Below are 17,885 nucleotides of genomic sequence, written 5' to 3' on the forward strand. Positions count from 1 at the left end.
AGGGGACTGGCCCCTGCTGCCCTGGGGCTCCTTCAAGGCTGGGTGGACTCTGGCAGTAAGGTGGGGGTACCGGGACTAAAGTTTGCCCCAGCAGTTGAGCCTGGGCAATGCAAACCACAGCGTCCACCTGCCTCAAAAGCACAACCGGAGTCCTGGTTCATACCTGGCTGAGGGCACGGCTCAGGGGGAGAGCACCCAGGGCTGCCTGCGATCGCTGCCCACCATCCCACGGCGCAGAGCTTGCCTGGCGAGCTGGCAAAGAGCAGCGGCTTTGGCAGGAGCAAAGGGCACCTCCTCCTTGAGGAGCATCTCCCATGGCAGAACTCAGCTTCTCCCACCATCGCCCTCCATCCGTGCTCCCCAGGGGCCAGGCCACCTCCGGCTCTGCTCCGGCTGCCCCAAGGGGACAAGCCAGCTCGTGTCCTTCCCTCCCCGCAGGCTGTGGGTGCCGGAGCTGCTGTCTCCCACACGCAGCACAGCCGCTCGCCTGTCCGGCTGGCAGAGGAGGCTGGGGGATGCTCGGTGGGGGGAGATGATGGGCAGTGGGGTGGCAGGGACCCACAGTCCCAGGGTGCAGGGCAGCCCGCAGGGTGCTCACGTGGCGTGGCTGGGGCACCGAGGACCCGGCCCCCACGGGGCACGGTGGCCAAGCACGGAGATACTGCCTGAGCCAGCGCAGGGCATGGAAAGCCCTGCTTAGCTTTGCACTGGGAAGGCAACACTGCCTCAGTTCCTGCCTGGGGCTCCCTCCCGAGCTCCAGTCCCAGCTCCAGAGCAGGTTTGCAAGTGAAGCTTTCTCATCCCGAGCACCTCCCAGCTTCTGCTTTCCTTAGGAAGGAGTGATTTGGAGCCACGGGGACCTCCAGCCTGATGGATGTCCCCAGGGGCACATCAAGAACTGAGGCAGGGGGATGTTCTGCCTGAAAGCCTTGGAAAGAAGATCCAGGAGCCCAAGGCCATGCAACGGACAGCAGAAACCCTTGGAGTCATGAGGGCCATGGCCATGGTGGGGCAGGAACGTGCAGCAGAGGCATCTGCAGGGCCGCATGCTGGGAGCTGGGCATGCAGCTGCAGTGCTGCTGTGCTGGTGGGGCTTGGGGGGACCCACACCCCAGTTTGGAGCGTTGCTGGTGCCGCTGGCTTGAGTGTTTCCCTGCTCTCCCCACTGCAGGTTGCCAGGTAACACAACCTGCCAGCAAAATGCTGTGGGACTCGTAAAGCTGCCACCACTCAGGATCTTGCGGTCGCAAGCAGAGGGGGGCACTTGCGAAGGGGATCGGCCCCTGGTTCTTGCCCCAGTTCTCAGTGCTGGTGGGAGGGCAGCGATGTTGGGGCTCGAAGGCTGGAAAACTGCTGGATGCAGCTCCCGGGCAGAGCTGCAGGATTTTAGTGTGTTAAAGCCCAGTTGGCATTTGTGTGGCTGTGGGAAACGGAGCATCGGCCGTGCACGGCTCTGCTCCTGAAACCCTCAATGCTGATGGGTCCCTCGGCCATTGCAGCCCATCTGCGTGTCCCAGCAGGCACGTTTTGAGCTGGGGACATCAGTGTGGTGGGGACCAGCAGCGTGCAGGATGGGAGGGCGCAGATCCATGGAGCTGAAGGTGCTGCGATAGCCAGGACAGACGGATCCCGCGGATCCCAAACCACTCCTGTCACTTCTGCGCTCGCTGGGTGCTGAGGGGTCAGGTCGAGCCCAGGTCCCAGGTGTCCACGTGAGGGTGTCAGCGATGGGAATCTCCCACCTCCATCTACCACCGTCCTGCTGCTCCAGGGTGCCCCTCACGCCCCCGAACCAGGGCTCCGTGTCTACAAACACAGGACAAACTCCTCGACCCTCTGCTTGCCGAAAGCTCCCCATACTGCCTCTGACATCTCCTTTTAATGCACACCAAGGGGCTGAGCCAGGGGCTGCCTCGTTACGGAGGTGTCGTCCCCCCCACAGGGTGGCTTCCCATTCAGCCCACTGCCGTTTCCATCTCCAGCTTCACTCCATGGACTGGGGGAGAAACCCAGAGCATCCCCTGGGGCTGGTGGGGCATCCCCAGCCCCCCGGTCCCTGGCCGGCCAGCCCTGCCGCAGCCGAGGTCACCTTAATGCAAATGGTTGCGAGAGCGTGAATGAAATGAAGGGTGCTTGAAGGAAGGTGTCACTCCAGATAGATGTGCACAGGAGGGGACAGGGCCTGGGAAATCTTTGCAGATGCAGCAATTTTCTCCTCATTTCTGGGGAAAGTAGTCTTTGTCTCTCCGAATCTGCAGTTTTCTGGCAGCCCTGCAATTCCTTGTGACAGCCGTGGCCGGGGTCAGGGGAAAATCACAACCTCTGTCCTGCAGGTGTAATGAGAAGGGGAGGTGGCGGGGGGCACGGCGGGCTGATGAGACCGGGTGGCAGCTCGCTCCCTCTGCGTTGTCGGCATCGGCACTTCACGCTTTGCAAGGAGAAGAGGCTTTTGGTGCGCACGGAGCAGCTCCCGTGGGCTGAGCCGATGGGTCCCTGCAGCAGCAGAGCTGCCAGAGGGGCTCAGGGGGTGTCGGAGACCTTTCCCACAGCGACTCCCCCTCACTGGGAGGCTCTGGGACAGGTCCGAGGGCTTTGGGACCAGCTCTGCTCCCCTCCAGCAGGCAGCGAGGGTGCAAGGGGGACGGGGACGCATGGCCCCCCCCTAGCTGGGAGATGTCCCATGCAGAGCAGGTCCCTGTGATGCTCAGGGTGATGGGGCCCCAGCAGCGACCCACAGCCTCCCCTTGCTGCTGGGGACAGCCCCTGCCTGCCCTCGCCTCCTTGCTTTCCCCGCGGTCCCCACTCTGGGGAACACAGGGCGTGTTTTCCCTTTTTTCTCCCCATATTTGTGCCCAGGGCAGCAGGGAGCCCTGCATGCACCTCCCGGGGAGCTGGGGCTGCTCCAGCTGAGTATCACCACCTTAAATAAAACACGCCAGCGGGAGCAGGCGGCTGCCACACGTTCGCTCTCTTTATTATTTCATACCTCTGGCTCCCAGGCGGGTTTAGCTGCTTTGCTCGCTGAGCGCTCGCCCGTGGCCTCCGTGTCCCTGGCAAAACCGCAGGGCTCCCCGGGGTCCCCATGTCCCCTCCTCTGCCACTACCCCCATGTCCAACATCGCCTCCCTTGTTGCTGGACCTCCCCCCCCGCCAAAGTCCGTAAGGGTTTGAACCCACCTCTGGGTTGAAGGGGAGTGGGATGGGTTCGTCTGGATGGGTCCCGACGGTGTCTGTCTCTCTGTCCGCAGAGGATGAGCTGCGGGTACATCCTGTGCACCGTCCTGCTCTCGGTGGCCGTCCTCCTGGCAGTGACGGTCACAGGGGCCATCCTCTTCATGAACCACTACCACACGCCCGTCACCGAATCACCCCCCGTCATCAGCACCAACCCCGAGGAAGCCAACGCGCTGGTCACCATCGAGAAAGCCGACAGCTCCCGCATCAACATCTTCATCGACCCCAACTGCCCCGACGCGGCGGGCACCTTCGGGCGCCTGGAGGGGCTGCAGACCTCCCTGCTGCGCGCCGTCACCGACCACGATGCCGAGGCCAAGGCTACCAAAAGCCAGCAGAAGGCCTTGCTGGTCACGGTGGCGGACGAGGTGGCCAAGCTGCTGACGCACGCCGTGCAGCTGCGCGCCGACTGCGACAGCCTCAAGAAGGGGCACAGCGCCATGGGGCAGGAGCTCAGCGCCCTGCAGGGAGAGCAGGGCAGGCTCATCCAGGTGAGCTGGGGCTGGGAATGCCGCACAGTGCTCCTCGGGGACAGATCTCCCCTGTCCCCGTGTCCCCAGGAGCAGAGCTGTTTGCAGCCTCTGCCCACGCTGTCCAGGGGAGACCTCCAGCAGAAGGAGCTGAGGTTTAAGGCGGGTGCTTGGGAATTGCAGGTTAGGAAGCGCAACTTCAGCTCCAGCTCATCAGCTGCCTGTGTCTCGCTGCCAAACTGCCCCGGTGCTAGTGAGCCGAGTGTGCAGCCTCCCATGATGTGGCTTTCCCGGCTCCAGGACCAGTTTGGGGGCTCTGAGCAGAGCCGAGCACAGCACAGGACCATCCCAAGGGCGCTTCATGCAGCAATCAGCCCCCCCTTATATACAGTCCCCCAAATTTCCCAGCTGATCAGCTGTGTTGAAATGCTTACCTGGGTATGCCGGGGGTCTGCCGGGCATTGTAGCAGGACCCAGGGCACAGCTGGATGCTCGGCTCCGTGCCCATCCCTCTTGGTGCTCATCTCCCTCCAGCCGGAGCTGCTCGATTCCCCGCTGCTTCGCTTCGCTCCCCATCCTGCTGCTTTGCCGCGGCCACCCCGTGTCACTCGCCCAGTCCAGGTCACCTCGGGGGACGGCGGAGAGCTGGCGGCTGTCTCAGGACACAGCTATTCCTGCCGCCTCCACGATCCCATCCCTTGCCCAGAGATGTTCTTTATCCCACGGGGTGGCGGCACCGACGCACCCAAGTTCGGGGATTTCTCAGCCCCGGTGGCAATAGGCAATATCCGGACCCTGACCCCAGGCCAAAAAGCACTGGAGATGCCGTATGGGATCTGCTGTGGCTTTTACGTCCTCGCCTGGTCCCCACCAGCCCGTACCCTGGCTGGGAGCGTTGCTGCCCGCAGGTGCTTGGGGAGCCGTGGGAGCGGGCAGAGCATCCTCACGGCGGGGTGATCAAGGGGCTGGGGTGTGGAAGGGGTTTAACCACATTTAACCACAATTCCTTGTCCCCTCATGTGTCCCCTGCCCACAGCTACTCTCAGAGAGCCAGACCAACATGGCTCGGCTGGTGAGCTCCGTCAGCGACGTCCTGGACACGCTGCAGAAGGAACGCGGCGGTGCCCGACCCCGGCTCAAGGCCGACCTGCAGCGAGCGCCGGCCAGGGGAGCGCGGCCCCGGGGCTGCTCCAACGGTGAGATGGCATCCCTGTCGGTCCCCGGGGAGAGGGATGCTCCTGGGGCTGCTCTTGGCAGGTCTCTGCCTAAGAAGAGGGGAGACAACCAGCCTGGAGAAGGGATTTAATACAGTGGGGGGCTGGCAAGGAGACGGGGAGATGGAGCAGGAGGGAGATGTAGAGCCACCCGTTCCCCACGCAGACGTAGCTGGGGCAAAAGCAGAGCAAGAAGCGACCGTTCGCCTTCATTCGGGTGCAGACGGCAGCGCTGCATGGGACTCAGAATAAACAGTCACATTCATCATCATTTGGTTAAGATGAAGCTGAGTAAGACCGTCCCAGGGCTGCAAACACGTGCCCATACTCTGCCTGCAGCTGCCTCCGGGCATCGGCTCCCTCGTCCCCAGCTGGGTCCCAGCCTGCCCTTGCCATCACAAGGGGACATGGGGTCGGTCCCTGCCGGCTGCTGGGGGGGGGGGGGTGGTCCCCATGGTGGCTGCATCCCCCCAGGCACCGCTCGCCCTGAGCATCGGAGGAGAAAGGAGGCAAAGAGCAAGGCAGCGCTGAGCCGCCAACTAGAGCTGGCAGCAAGGTTGAGCGCCAGAAAGAAATGGCAAGACATTAAATTAGATCATTAATTAACCAGCTTTCCTCTCATCCCACCCCATCCCAATGCCATGCTGCAGGCTCCCGGCCCCGAGACTGCTTTGACATCTATGCGAATGGACAGCAAGAGGATGGGATTTACTCCATCTTCCCCACACACTATCCCTCCGGCTTCCAGGTCTACTGCGACATGACAACCGACGGGGGCGGCTGGACGGTGAGCTGCCGTGGTGCTGGGGGCCACCGGGTGATGCCACCACCGGCCACGGGCTGTCCCCACGCCGGGATGCCAGGGGCGGGAGATGTCACTCTCGGCACTTGGATGTCATCGGGATGGGGGATAAATGCTAATAGGGTCTGCATGGGCGCAGGGTGCCCAGTCTTGCGGGGAAGCAAGTAAACAGGCTTGTCCACGTTACCCGTGCCGGCAGCATCGGCGGTACTGCTGGCCTGAGCCCTGTGCTGGAGTCCAGCCGCCCTGCCCTGGGCTTGGGGAGCTTGGCTGGAGCTGGAGGGTGGTTTTAGGTGGGGAATTGGATGCCATGGCTGGAGTTCATCCTTCTCGGTAGGGCTGGTGCCCAGCTGGGGCACAGTGTAGCTGTGGTTGTGCTGTGGGGCGAGTGGTTGTGCTTTGACCCATCCTCATGGTCCCGGTGAGCTGGTGCCGGGGCTCAGTATGGACCCCAAACCCAGTATGTTTTGCCTCATCTAATGCAGGGGTGCCCGGGGCACCTCCAGCGCTGTGGTGATTCACTTGCTCCCTGGCTGCCCTGTCCGATTCACTTTGCCGCAGTGGCTGCGACGGCGCCGTAATCACAGTAATGGCGGTAGGGAGCAGGGGGGACACGGCACCGGCAGCCCCAAGCCTGGAGACCCCCCTTTGCTCCAGGGACCCCTTGGGTGCGAGCAGACCCTACCCACGAGGGCATCGCTCGGGGTGCCGGCGGGGCAGCGAGGGGGTCCCAGGGAGATGGTGGGGGGCTCCCTGGGAGGGATGGGCAGGCAGCCTCTCCCCTGAGGACACACTGGGTGAGCCGAGCTGGCCAGCACCCCTCCAGCTGGGCGCTCTAGGAAACAAATCCCCACGATCTGATTCCCCTAAGCAGCTTTGAGCAGTGCCAGGAGGGAGCTTAGCCCCCCTGCCCCTGGGGGGCTGATGAGCCTTTGGCCTCGGTCTGCCCAGAGCCCACCCCAGGCAGGAGCAACCTGTCATGCACAGGTTGGTACCAGCAGCTCCGGTGCGGAAACTGAGGCACAGCACAGCCTTGGGAACTGAGACTCCTGGGGGGCTCACAGAAGGAAAAGGGGGGACCCCACTGGCTCCCCAGGGTGGGGATGGTCCTTGCAAAGCCCACGCACAGTCTGCACAGCCTCTGTCAGTCCCGGCCATGCTCGAGTGCTGCCTGAAGAGCAGCCCAAGGTGATTAGCGAGACACTCAGAGGCTTATTTAAAGCTGCTGCAGCCAGGAGGGCTTCGGCTGGGGTGGGGAGGGGGTGAAGCAAATGATTTTACACCCGACAGCACCGTGGGATCTGGCAGCGGGGCTGGCACGGTGCTGCCTGCAGCACCACAGCTCTGCCTTGCCTCGACTGGGGCAGAGGAGCCAAACCGGGTGCCAAATCCCGGCATTCCGGAGATGGACGCATCCAGAGCGGGGCTGAGGGTGCTTGCCCCAGGCCCACATTTCTCAGGGCTGCTCTGCAGCAGAGGATCCCAAACATATCTCCAGTCCCTTGGGGTGCAGGGGGTGTCTCAGCCATCTCCCGTGGGGCTGGGGATGTGGGGGGGTCCTTGGGGCACTGGCTCACCCAGGCTCCAGGTAAGCCATGACACGGCTGGGCACCATGGTGCAGAGCCTGGGAAAATTCCCTCCCCTCCTCCTCCTCCTCTGGAGCGATTACTCCTGACATTTGGGCTTATTTGCATGTGGGTGGGTGGGTGGAAGCGATGGCAGCAGCTGAATCAATTTTGACTCGGGAGCTTGGGAGCTGCTGAGCTAAGCCTTAGCCTGCATGGACGGCTTAGAGACCACGGGGAGCGGGGCTGGGGCAAGAGCTGCCCCGATGCCCCGTCGGGGAGAAACCTGGCCGGGGTCACCCACCTCCCCGTCCCCACGGTGCGATCTGCAGTGTCACCCTGTCCCCTTGCCAGAAGCAGCATCCCTGGTCGTTCCCCATCCCCTTCATAGGGAAGGCTGAGCGAGGCACAGCCCTCGCCAGACCAAGTCCTCTCCTCCCCGCAACGGCCGCATCCAGCCTGGGGCTGCGCTGCGCAAGCGGTTGCATCTCTGGGACTGTTTGCTGCCTGTTTTGTGTAGCCGAAAAGCAGAAATCTGGCAGAGAGGGCAGCCAGCGTCGGCGTCCGTGCAGGAGCCCCCAGCACGCACCCCCAGTCTGTTTTATCCCCTCCTCGGTCCTGCCCACCCGTTTGCAGCCGGCTGGAGCGTAGGTCCGGATCGGTGCCCACCGGCACCAATGGGAACATCCACGTCCTGCGCTCAGCACCGACTTTAATTGCAGCGACTCCCCCGGGCTGACCCAAGCCTCGCAGCAGTGCTGGGCTGCAGCTGTGTAATTGCCCAGCCCGACTGTGACCCCCCCACTTTGACGCTCACCTCCGGCACTTTATTAAAGAAATAAGGGGGTGACAGCAGGTGGGGGAGGCTCAGCATCCTGGGACGCCTGAAAAAGTTGCCTCTTCACATGCTGTTGTCTTGGGAAGTCTTTGCAAACGCCGCACACTCCTCCCAGTCCCCCTGAGCCTCCATTGCTGCCCAGCCGGGGAAAAGTCCCCCGGGATCAGCATCTCAGCCCCGTAAGCAACGGTGCTGCGATGGCTCCGTCCGCCTCAGCATCATTTTCCACGTAGAGCATGTATTGGGAAGCGGTGGGAAAGCCAAAGGATACGGAAGGAAAGGCTGTGCCAGCAAGACAAGGGCTGTGGGGATGTTAAGTGACAGCTTCCAGCTTCGCGGGCACCTGCCATGCCGGGGATGCTCACGGGGACGGCTTTGCCCAACCTGTTCATCACCCACCGAAAGGGTCCCGGAGCGGGCTGGGGGGGTTTGAGCAGACACGGATGCATTTACACACAGGCTGGGATAAGCCGAAGGCAGCGGGTGAGACAAGCCTGGGGAAACACGTGCTGTTTCCAAAAGATGCGACTTATGCGTCGCCACAAATGGGAACGAGACAATTCTGCTGGCAGGGACAGGCAGGAGCAGCTGGGCCCCCAGGACAAGCAGCGTTGCCGGCTACGATGTTCGCAGGCTATCGCACGGGATTGGCACTTCCCGGAGACTGGCTCCTGCGATGCTCCGAGTTTGTCTTCTCCATGGCTGAACCCAAAGACCATCTCCCTGCTGCGATGGGGGCTCAGAGGAACGCCGTGGGGCCGGGGCTGTGGGCGTCCATGCCACGGCTGCTGAAAACCCGACCGGGAGCTCGAGCGCTGCGGTGGCAGAAAAGCGATGGCCGAGCATCTCCCCAGGCTGTGGCTGTGGTGCGGTTTTGAGCCCACTGGGGCTGGCATCAGGGGGCTACGGGGACAGGGAGCAGAACCCTCCCTCGCCGCCAACACCACAGCAGGCACTGGCTGCCGCTCCCACTCTTCTCTGTTTTTAACCCATTTTTCTGGGTTGGTGCCTTTGCAGAAGCCTGTCCCTGCCCCGCGAGCTCAGCACGACTGGGGGAGGCAGAGAGCGGGGGAGATAAATATTTCAGCCTTGCCTTTAAAGAAGGGAAGGAAATCCTTTTTGCTTAAGAGGGGGTGATGCATATTTGATGAGGAGGAAAAAAGCAGTGAGGCAGGGCTGGGAGCGCGGCAGCGAGCCTGTGGGTCACCGGTGCATGCAGCATCCCGGTGCCCGCAGCATCCCTGTGCAGGGGACAAGGAGGAGGCTCCCACATCCCTGCCTGCACGCAGCGGGTGCACGAGTGAAGCACGAGGAGGGACTGTGCACGAGAGATGATGAGGATGGAGCAGGAGACCCAAGAGGACCTCCAGCACCCACCAGCGCTTCCGACCCAGTTTCCAGCCCCCTGGGGTTGAGCCTGGTGGGCAGTGGGGCACCGAGGGCTCCTCCGGCACCCATGGTGATTGCCGAGCCGTGCCGAGGCTCAGCCAACAGAGATGTGCCCCGCTCACTTCCCCAGGCACCGCTCAGGCAATTGGCCTATTTACAACCGCGGGTCAAAGCCGATTAAGAGGGAGCATCGGTGCTGCTTCCGCCGCCTTCCCCATGCGGCAGCGCCGGAGCCGTCTTTGGCCAGGGAAAATCAGCTTCAGGCCCCCGTCCAGCTGTGCCATCCCCCTTTCCCAGCAAGCCCAAAGAAAGCCCCTTTAAACGGGCTTAACCACAGCTTCTCAAGTGCTCAACGCAGGGATAAAAATTAAGGCTCTAATTCTAGAAGGTAAGTACAGCAGGATCAGAGCCGTGCCGTGCCGAGGAGCGTGCCGGAGCCTGCACCAGGCACCAGCGGTCCCAAAAATGCCGGTCCGGTGAAGGGCAAACCATCGTGACGTTCACAAGCTGGGTCTCCTCCGCATGCCACGATGAAACCCTGCATGGGCAGGAGCAGCCGGGAGGAGGCTGCGAAGGAGCATCCCCACCGTGGAGCAAAGCGTGGTGGCTTCCCGGCCGGTGGGGGGGCTCGGAGGCGTTGCCCGAGCCTGGGATGCTGGAAACAGGGCAAATGGGCTCGGCGGCACAGCCAGGACCCAAAGACAGGGTGCTCTGGCCCCTTGGCTGCCGGCACATGGGGCGGCTGTTCCGAAATCACCAAACACCCCATCCACCCCCGCCGTGGCCGCGGGAGCGCGGCACTTGGTGGCAGTTGAGCAGGCTGGCTCAGCCAAGTTTAATGCAATTAATCCAGAGCTGGAGGCTTAATTAAGTTCAAATGGTTGGACACAGAGCAGCATTTTCTGGATCATTGTCAATAAATCAAACCCGAAACTACGGATAAAAGGGGATGAAACACACAGGGCATGACATACCGATAAGCAGATGGGAGAGGGAAAGGGAAAGGCTCCAAGGAGAAAAGCCATGCTGAGCCCTGGGGATCTGGCTGGGATCTAGGGGCTCTGCAGGAGTCAAGGCAGTTGGTGTCCCACAGTTAATTTCTCTGGGAGACTAATGAGGCCATCGCAGGAACGATGCCTGATAACAGGGTGGCTGCCCTGGAGAGAGCATGGACCCAGGTGGGGGAAATCAGCTGCTTAGTTTTACACAGTACTGAGCATCCCGCCGTTTGCAGGATGGCTTGGACTGACCTGGGCAGCACGTGCTGCGGGGACAGACCTTGAGTCACGCTGTCCGTCTGTCCATACCTCCGCTCCCACGTGCAACGGCAGAGCCTGGCCTGTTTTGAGCTGGGTGCAGGGTGGCCACCCCTCCCAGGGCACCGGCCACCTTCCCAAAGGAGCACACCGCGGGTTTCCCGAGCTCTGCTTCCATTTCCAGGCAGAGGATCCAGTGAAGGATTTTATCCGAAAGGACTCGCCCATCCCTGGGAGCTGGCAGATGATGATCGGCATTTCCCCTGGGGACCTGCTTGCCAGTGTCCCCATGTAATTACTGAGTTGAAAGGGTTTAATTTGCGCCCGTGTCTAATAAGGTGGCAACAGGGAGGGGTGGGCGGCACGGTGGGGAGCAGGGGGTGCTGCTCGGGGCACGCAGGCTCGGAGCAGCCCCACGACTGATGCCCCGCGTGTCTCCCTCCCCAGGTGTTTCAGCGGCGGGAGGACGGCTCCGTGAACTTTTTCCGCGGTTGGGAAGCCTACCGGGATGGCTTCGGGAAGCTGACGGGAGAGCACTGGTTAGGTGCGTGGGGCTAGCAGTGCTCGCTCCTGGGCCGGCTGGCAAAACCTGGGGCTTGCCAGCCCCCCCCTGAGAAGTCCAGGGTTTCCTTTGCAAAGGAAGGGGACGCCGAGACCCCCCCTGGCCAGCACTCACGTCCTAGGAGCGACGGCCCGGGCAGGCGGGGAGGGGACCGTGTGGCTGCACAGGGTTGGGGAAGCGATGGGGCTGTTTGCCCACGAGCCAAGCACGTGCCCTCAGCCGTGCGGCAATAAGAGCAAGGGCTGGAGGGTGGGAACCGCTCCTTGTCCTACCCTGTGCCCCCTCCCCAGGGACCCCCAGCCACCCCATCGCCGCCGGGGTCTCCCCACTCACCCCCTCCCTCTGCTGCAGGGCTGAAGCGGATCCACGTGCTGACGGTGCAGGGCAGCTACGAGCTCCGCATCGACCTGGAGGACTTTGACAACGGCACTGCCTTCGCCCACTACGGCAGCTTCGGCGTGGGGCTCTTCTCCGTCGACCCCGAGGAGGACGGGTACCCCGTCTCCATCGCCGACTACTCGGGGACGGCAGGTAGGGTGGCGGGATGGGGGGGGGGATGCACGTGGTCCCATGGGGCAGGGGGAGCCCACGGCCGCCAAATCCCCTCGCCGGGGTGTTAAGCCGTCTCCTCCAGCGCTGGTGGCAGTGCCGGCTGCATCCCTGCAGCCACGGGGAGCTGGAAGCAGGAGAGGGTCTGCGGTTGGGCGTTTGCAGGGTGGGTGACACCAAGTGCCCTGTACATCACCGAAGGAGCCCCATTGGGGTGCCCAGGGGAGCCCCCCAGGGTGGGAGACGGCTCGAGGGCAGGGTGAGGGGCAGGAAGGGCCCATCACGGCTCCTTTCCCCCGGCGGCAGGCGACTCCTTCCTGAAGCACAACGGGATGAAGTTCACCACCAAGGACCTGGACAACGACCACTCGGAGAACAACTGCGCGGCTTTCTACCACGGCGCCTGGTGGTACCGCAACTGCCACACCTCCAACCTCAACGGGCAGTACCTCAAGGGCCACCACAGCTCCTACGCCGACGGCATCGAGTGGTCCTCCTGGACCGGCTGGCAGTACTCCCTCAAGTTCACTGAGATGAAGATCCGGCCCGTCCGGGAGGAGAATTAGCTGGATGGCATGAGCCCCCCTACCCCGTACCCAGCCCCATGCCCGTCCCCCCCACCCCGCAGCCCCGTTCTCCCTGCTGCCATCCTCCCCATCCTCCCCAAGGGCTGGCCCATCTTCGAGGGACCCCTGGGGAGCACCTGCCCCTGGCAAGGGTGGCTTTAGCTCCCGGGCACCCGTGGACATCACCGGACCTTTGCTTCCTACCGCCACGGCTCCCCTGCAGCCAAAACAGGTCTCCTGGCCGGAGCGTGACCCGCGGCCGGTGCTCATGGCTGCGGCAGAGAGGGCAGCGGGATGCGGGGATTTGGGGAGCGGTGCCCAGCGGGGTCCAGCAAGGAAAAGAAGGGGCTGCCTGGAGGGAGGGAGGGCAGGCGGGAGGAAGGGATGCAGCAGCCCAAGCAGGCTGGGCACCTCTGCTCATCTCCGCTTCGGGCACAGACGCCCAGCAGTGGCCTCGCCAAGCTGGCAAGGGACTAGGGGACATTCGCCGTGGGGAGCCCCGAGCCCCACAAAACCGCCAGGACTGGGACGAGGCTGCTGCTCCACAGTTCCAGCTCACCCCATGGTGCTACTGGGAACGGGGAGGGCTCGGCTGAGTTGCAGCCTGCGCAGATGTCTGACCGTGCCAGTGATTCCTTCTCCGGTCTGCAAAATGCTCACCTCTCCCCCCGCAAGAGCAGTGCAGCTGGAAAGGGACAACTACAAACTCCTTTGTCCCCATAGTCCCTGTCCTGGCTCCTGGAGCCTTGCCAGTGGGTCGGGACACCCCAAAGCAAGCCGGCACGGTGCTGCAAGGACGCTCACCCAGAACTGAGTACGGCATGGAGCTGTTTTGGCAGCGCTGGGGAAACGGGGAGCACAGCAAGGAGGAGGAAGAGGCGAGGAAGGCTCGCTTCCCAGCACGGCTCTGCCTGCATTTCACAGTTCCTCCCTCCCAACCAGGTCCACTCGGATTCACATCGGACTTTCACCATCCAAAAGCTGTGACCTTTCCCAAAACCCTTCGCTTCGGAGAGTACACCCATGTGCCCCCGTGTGAGCCCCCACCGCTCGCTCCCGGCCTGGGGACCCGCATTCATTTTCACCCAGGATGAGCCGCGCTCTGGCTCAGCACCTGCAGATATTCAAAGCCTTTCATTTCTTCAAATCCCATTAAGGTTTTGCAAAAAGAAGCCCTGAGTGGGGCTTAGCATCTGCAGGGCCCTGATAACCGGGCGGCAGGCGATGCCTCGTGCTGGCCGACCCAAGGAGGAGCTGCCACGGGGTGTGGGGCTGACTTCTCTCTCTGGCTCCCTGGAAGGACTCAAATGGGGGCTTTCGTCTGAAAAAAACCACCAAAACCAAGCTTGAGTGGGCTGTGTAGGAATGGGGAGGGGGGGACAGCCGGGACCCTGCCACCCTTTACATGATATTCTGCCTGTGCCGCAGCAGCAATAGGGAGCAGACCCCCCCACGCCACACCGTCGGACGGACAGACTGCCCGAGGAGGGGAGGAAAGCTCCCACCATCCCCGTTTCCAGGGGGGGTTTAAAGCATGGGAAGATCAAAGGCTCATCTTCCCGGCTGTGGCAGATTTGTATTTCCCTACATGCTTCTCTTTTTTTTTTAATCCTTCGCCACCTCGGATCCTGTACTGGATGAGCCCTGTTGCCTGCCGGAGGTCCCCATCTGTCTGTCCTGCCAGGGAAATGGGGACACACGATGCACTGGGGATCACTGCAGCTTTCCCCTCTGCCAGAGACATTCCTTGGAGCCTTTGGGTGAGGACGAGCTCCGAGCGCAGGCATCAGCTCTCCCTGCTCCATCCCTGCCTGGAGCAGGTGGCCAGGCGGGCTTTCTTGAACGACGGGATTTGGGGGAGCTCGGCGGTCGCATTTCCCAGCCAGCACAAGAACAGAAGCCCCCAGCAGCTTTCAAGGGGCTTCCTGCGCCCCGCCGGACCCCTCCGGAAAGGGTCCCACGCAGGCGGGGAGGACAACGCCCACCTTTACTTTTTGTTCATTTATTTCAGTGGATTAGCTGTAGCTGGGTTTTCTAGCACTTGCCTTCGGGACAAGAAGGCACACGGAGCCGTGTGCCCCGGGCGGGAAGGCTCGTCCCCTCCCTGGACCCCTCCACCGGTGTTTTTCTGTGCCGGGGAAGGGATGTTGTACGTGCAGTTTGTCAGTAGCACACCCTTGTGTAACTGCCTGTGTTACCCAGGACTCCCTAACGACTTTGTTTTGACTTGCACGAGAGGTATTTAATCCATGCCGAGACGCAGGATTTCCCAGGATTATTCCTGAGAGCGCACGCGTTACTCCGCAGCCCCGGATTAGGCTAAACCCGTCCGTGGTGACACCTCCCCGGAGAATGGTGGGCAGGGGTGGCCGGGGGGTCTGGGACCTGGCCACGTACCTTCTCGACGAAGCCCCGGGCCGGGTCGTGGTGTGTAGCAGTGCCGTGAAGTCTAGGTCGTGTGTGAGTGGTGTCCAACGCTGTACATGTGGACTTTCTAAACTCCTTAATAAAAGGAACTCATCGTTAGCTGGCGTGTCGGCAGCCGTGCCCATGGCGCGGAGACGTCGCCGGAGGAACCTGCCGCGGGGACGGCAAAGGGAGCGGCGGCGGATCACCGCAGGGACGGGTGACGGCTCCTTCCTTGCATCCCCGGGAACCGGCCCATCGTGGCCTTGTCCTGCCCAAACCGCTCCGCAAAACTGCCGGGGAGGGCTGGGGAGACCCGACGGGGCAGGGATGGGGCAGCGAAAGTTTCCTGGGGCTCCAGCCCAAACCCAGGCACCTCGGGGTGGCCCCGGGGGCCAGGACAGAGGGTGGTGGCAGGTCTAAGCACCGAGGGGACCCGCTCTCCACTGCCTGCGCCGATGGGCAGAGCATCGAGCAATGCCCCCAGCCCCTGGTGAGCAGCGGGGTGCTGCCCACCCCACGTCCCGCTCTGCCCCAGGCCAGGATGGAGCCGGGAGGGGACGGCTGGGTGCCAGGCGTGGGGGACCACGTTTTAGCACCAGTGGCTGCGCGCACTGGCCAAGGATGGGGGAAACACTCAGGCTTGTGCGTGCAGGGCCAGTCCCTGAGCGGGGTTTGGGGGTGCAGGGGTCTCTGCCGGTGCCTGGGCACCCACCATGCTTGTACATATATCTGGGACCCCCAACAGCCACACATGAGTCTGCACCAGCCGAGGGGGTGGGGGACACTTGTGCCCCCCGACGAGACCCTCCCTCCCACCAGCTGCCGGTGACTCAAGGCCAGCTCCAGCACGGCACGCACCCAACCTCTCCTCCAAATGAGGCAGCAAACGAAGGAGGCTCGTTAATCAGCGGTGGTGCCGTGCTCCCATTGTGGTGGCTCGGCCAGCCCCCATCCCCCTCTCCAGCCCCCTCCCCGCCAGAATCCCAGCTTCTGCTCTGTGCGGCCATAGCCCTGCGAGCCGGCCACGCGCTCGAGGGGTGACACGGCAATTAGCACCGGTGGGTATTTAACGGCGGGTGAGGCGAGCTGGTCGGCTCAGTCCGGGCACGGGCTCGGGGCGGCACGGAGCAGGTCCAGGACGGGCAGCACTGGGGCATCACCCGAGGCGGAGAGGTGAGTTGCTGGCGGCCGTCTGTCTGTCCGTCTTCCCCTGGGTGCCTGCTTTGCACCCTGCCTCGACAGGCAGCGAGGAGGCAAGGGCTGGTGGGAGGCAGCTGGGGGCAGCAGGCAGGGCACCCACCAGCACCCCCAGACCCCAAAACGGGACTCAGCAGCACCGATCGCTGGGGCTGGGAAGGTGCTCCCCGCTCTGGCCGCATCCAGTGATTTGGCTCCATGATGGGCAACTGGGTGCGAAAGGGGAGAGAGCGGAACAGCGGCAAGGTGCGAACGAGGCAGGGAGCACCCCAAAGCGAAGCCCACGGGTGGGGGGTTGCTGGGGAGGACAGGCGGGGGCTTGGGCTCAGCTAGGTCCAGTGCAGGAGCAAGGAGCACCCACAGCAGCCCCCCCACCCTGCAAGCACGGAGCAGACACCCTGGCCCCCATCGCCTGCAATGACTTTAAAGGCAACGACTTAAAGGCAGGAGAAAATAATAAAAATAATAATAAAAAAATCCATTTCCCCTTTCTGAGCCTTTGTGGGAGGACGAAGGGGAGGCAGAGCAGCCCTGCCCGCGCTCAAGGTCACCCTGGGTGCCTGCGGCATTGCTGCGCGCGGTCCAGGACCACGCTCCCTCCCGCTCTTGCTCAGCAGACCCTGCTGTCGGCGGGGCACCTCCGAGCCCCATAAAGCAGAGGGATGTCGAGCACCTTCCTCTGCGCTCGCATTAGCCAGGCACTGCAGGTAGGACCTGCGCATTGGGAAGATAAGGCCGGCTCAGGTGAATGCACTTAAGTCCTCCCCGCAGTGCCTCTAAGAGGAGCAGGCGGCTCCGGAGCCCATCAGCTTTCCCGGCTAATAGCCCACTCAGCCAGCCCCATCCAAGCAAAGCCTGGCTCTTGGCTGCAAACCAGGGGAGTAGCTATAATTTGTGAGCACAGAGCTGCTAAAGATGAAGGGGAGCGGGTCTGATGGAGGCAGCGGCGAGGTAGAAGGAGCTCAGACAACCCCCCCCCCAGCATCCCCACTGCAGCCCGGTGCTGGTGCGGAGGCTGCGGGAGGAGTGGTGGGTGCTGGAGGGGTTTTCTTGCAGGGTGTAGGGGTGGCAGGGCTGGTTTGCGGGTGCTGCAGCAGGGATGGGGAACACGTGCTAGCCGAGGGCAGCCCTTGCTGCTGCTTTAGCCGCTGCCCGAGGATGCTCTGTGGTTTACTGACATGTCTTTCCCTTCCTGCGCTTCCCCCAGATGAAAGCACCCTACTCGCTGTCCTGCCTCTTTCTCCTGAGTCTGGGTGCCTGCTTCCCTCCCACCGAGCTGCAGGAGCCGGGAGACCCCGGGGAAGGGACCCCGCTCAAGCCCAGCTGGCAAGCGGCGTTTGAGGACTTGGGTGCCGGCTGGAGGGCAGGAGCAAAGCGGAGGCGAAGCGAGGAGCCGAGCACGCTGCTGGGCATCGTCCGGGAGCTGCGGGGCTACGGCAAGGAGGGGACCGGGCAGCGGCCGGGCAGGCAAGGGGGCTCTGAGCTGCTGCCGGCGGGAGGGGAGAAGCGCAGCGGCACGCTGGGGAACCTGGCAGAGGAGCTCAATGGCTACAACAGGAAAAAAGGGGGCTTCACATTCCGCTTTGGGAGGTGAGGGCCCAGACGCGACCCCCCAACTCCTGCGGGTCACCCCGTCCCGTCCTTCCCTTCCATCTCACCTACGTTTGCTCGGACAAAAGGGTATCGGGGGGGGGGTTGCTGCTGGGATCACCTTGGGGAGGGGGGACGCCGCATTCGCTCCACTTGCAGCCCTGCTCCAGATCTCACGTCCCTGTTTCCAGCCGGTGCAATGGAAGAAGAGGAGGGTGCCTTAAAAAGAAGCTACTGTGTCCC

General features: G+C 63.0%; 2 protein-coding genes across 2 annotated transcripts; both read left to right on the forward strand.

The window, feature by feature from the left end:
• Positions 1-3,108: 3,108 nt before the first annotated feature.
• Positions 3,109-12,446, forward strand: FIBCD1 (fibrinogen C domain containing 1). Its single transcript, XM_010571112.1, has 7 exons — positions 3,109-3,159; positions 3,249-3,725; positions 4,741-4,900; positions 5,569-5,705; positions 11,217-11,313; positions 11,683-11,862; positions 12,187-12,446. The coding sequence occupies exons 1-7, from the start codon at positions 3,109-3,111 to the stop codon at positions 12,444-12,446; spliced, it is 1,362 nt and encodes a 453-aa protein (XP_010569414.1).
• Positions 12,447-17,259: 4,813 nt separating this feature from the next.
• Positions 17,260-17,646, forward strand: QRFP (pyroglutamylated RFamide peptide). Its single transcript, XM_010571113.1, has one exon. It carries the CDS (start codon positions 17,260-17,262, stop codon positions 17,644-17,646), a length of 387 nt encoding a protein of 128 aa, XP_010569415.1.
• Positions 17,647-17,885: the final 239 nt, after the last annotated feature.

The sequence above is a fragment of the Haliaeetus leucocephalus genome, unplaced genomic scaffold (assembly GCF_000737465.1).
Source record: "Haliaeetus leucocephalus isolate CR32 unplaced genomic scaffold, Haliaeetus_leucocephalus-4.0 Scaffold306, whole genome shotgun sequence".
NCBI classification, from domain to species: domain Eukaryota; kingdom Metazoa; phylum Chordata; class Aves; order Accipitriformes; family Accipitridae; genus Haliaeetus; species Haliaeetus leucocephalus.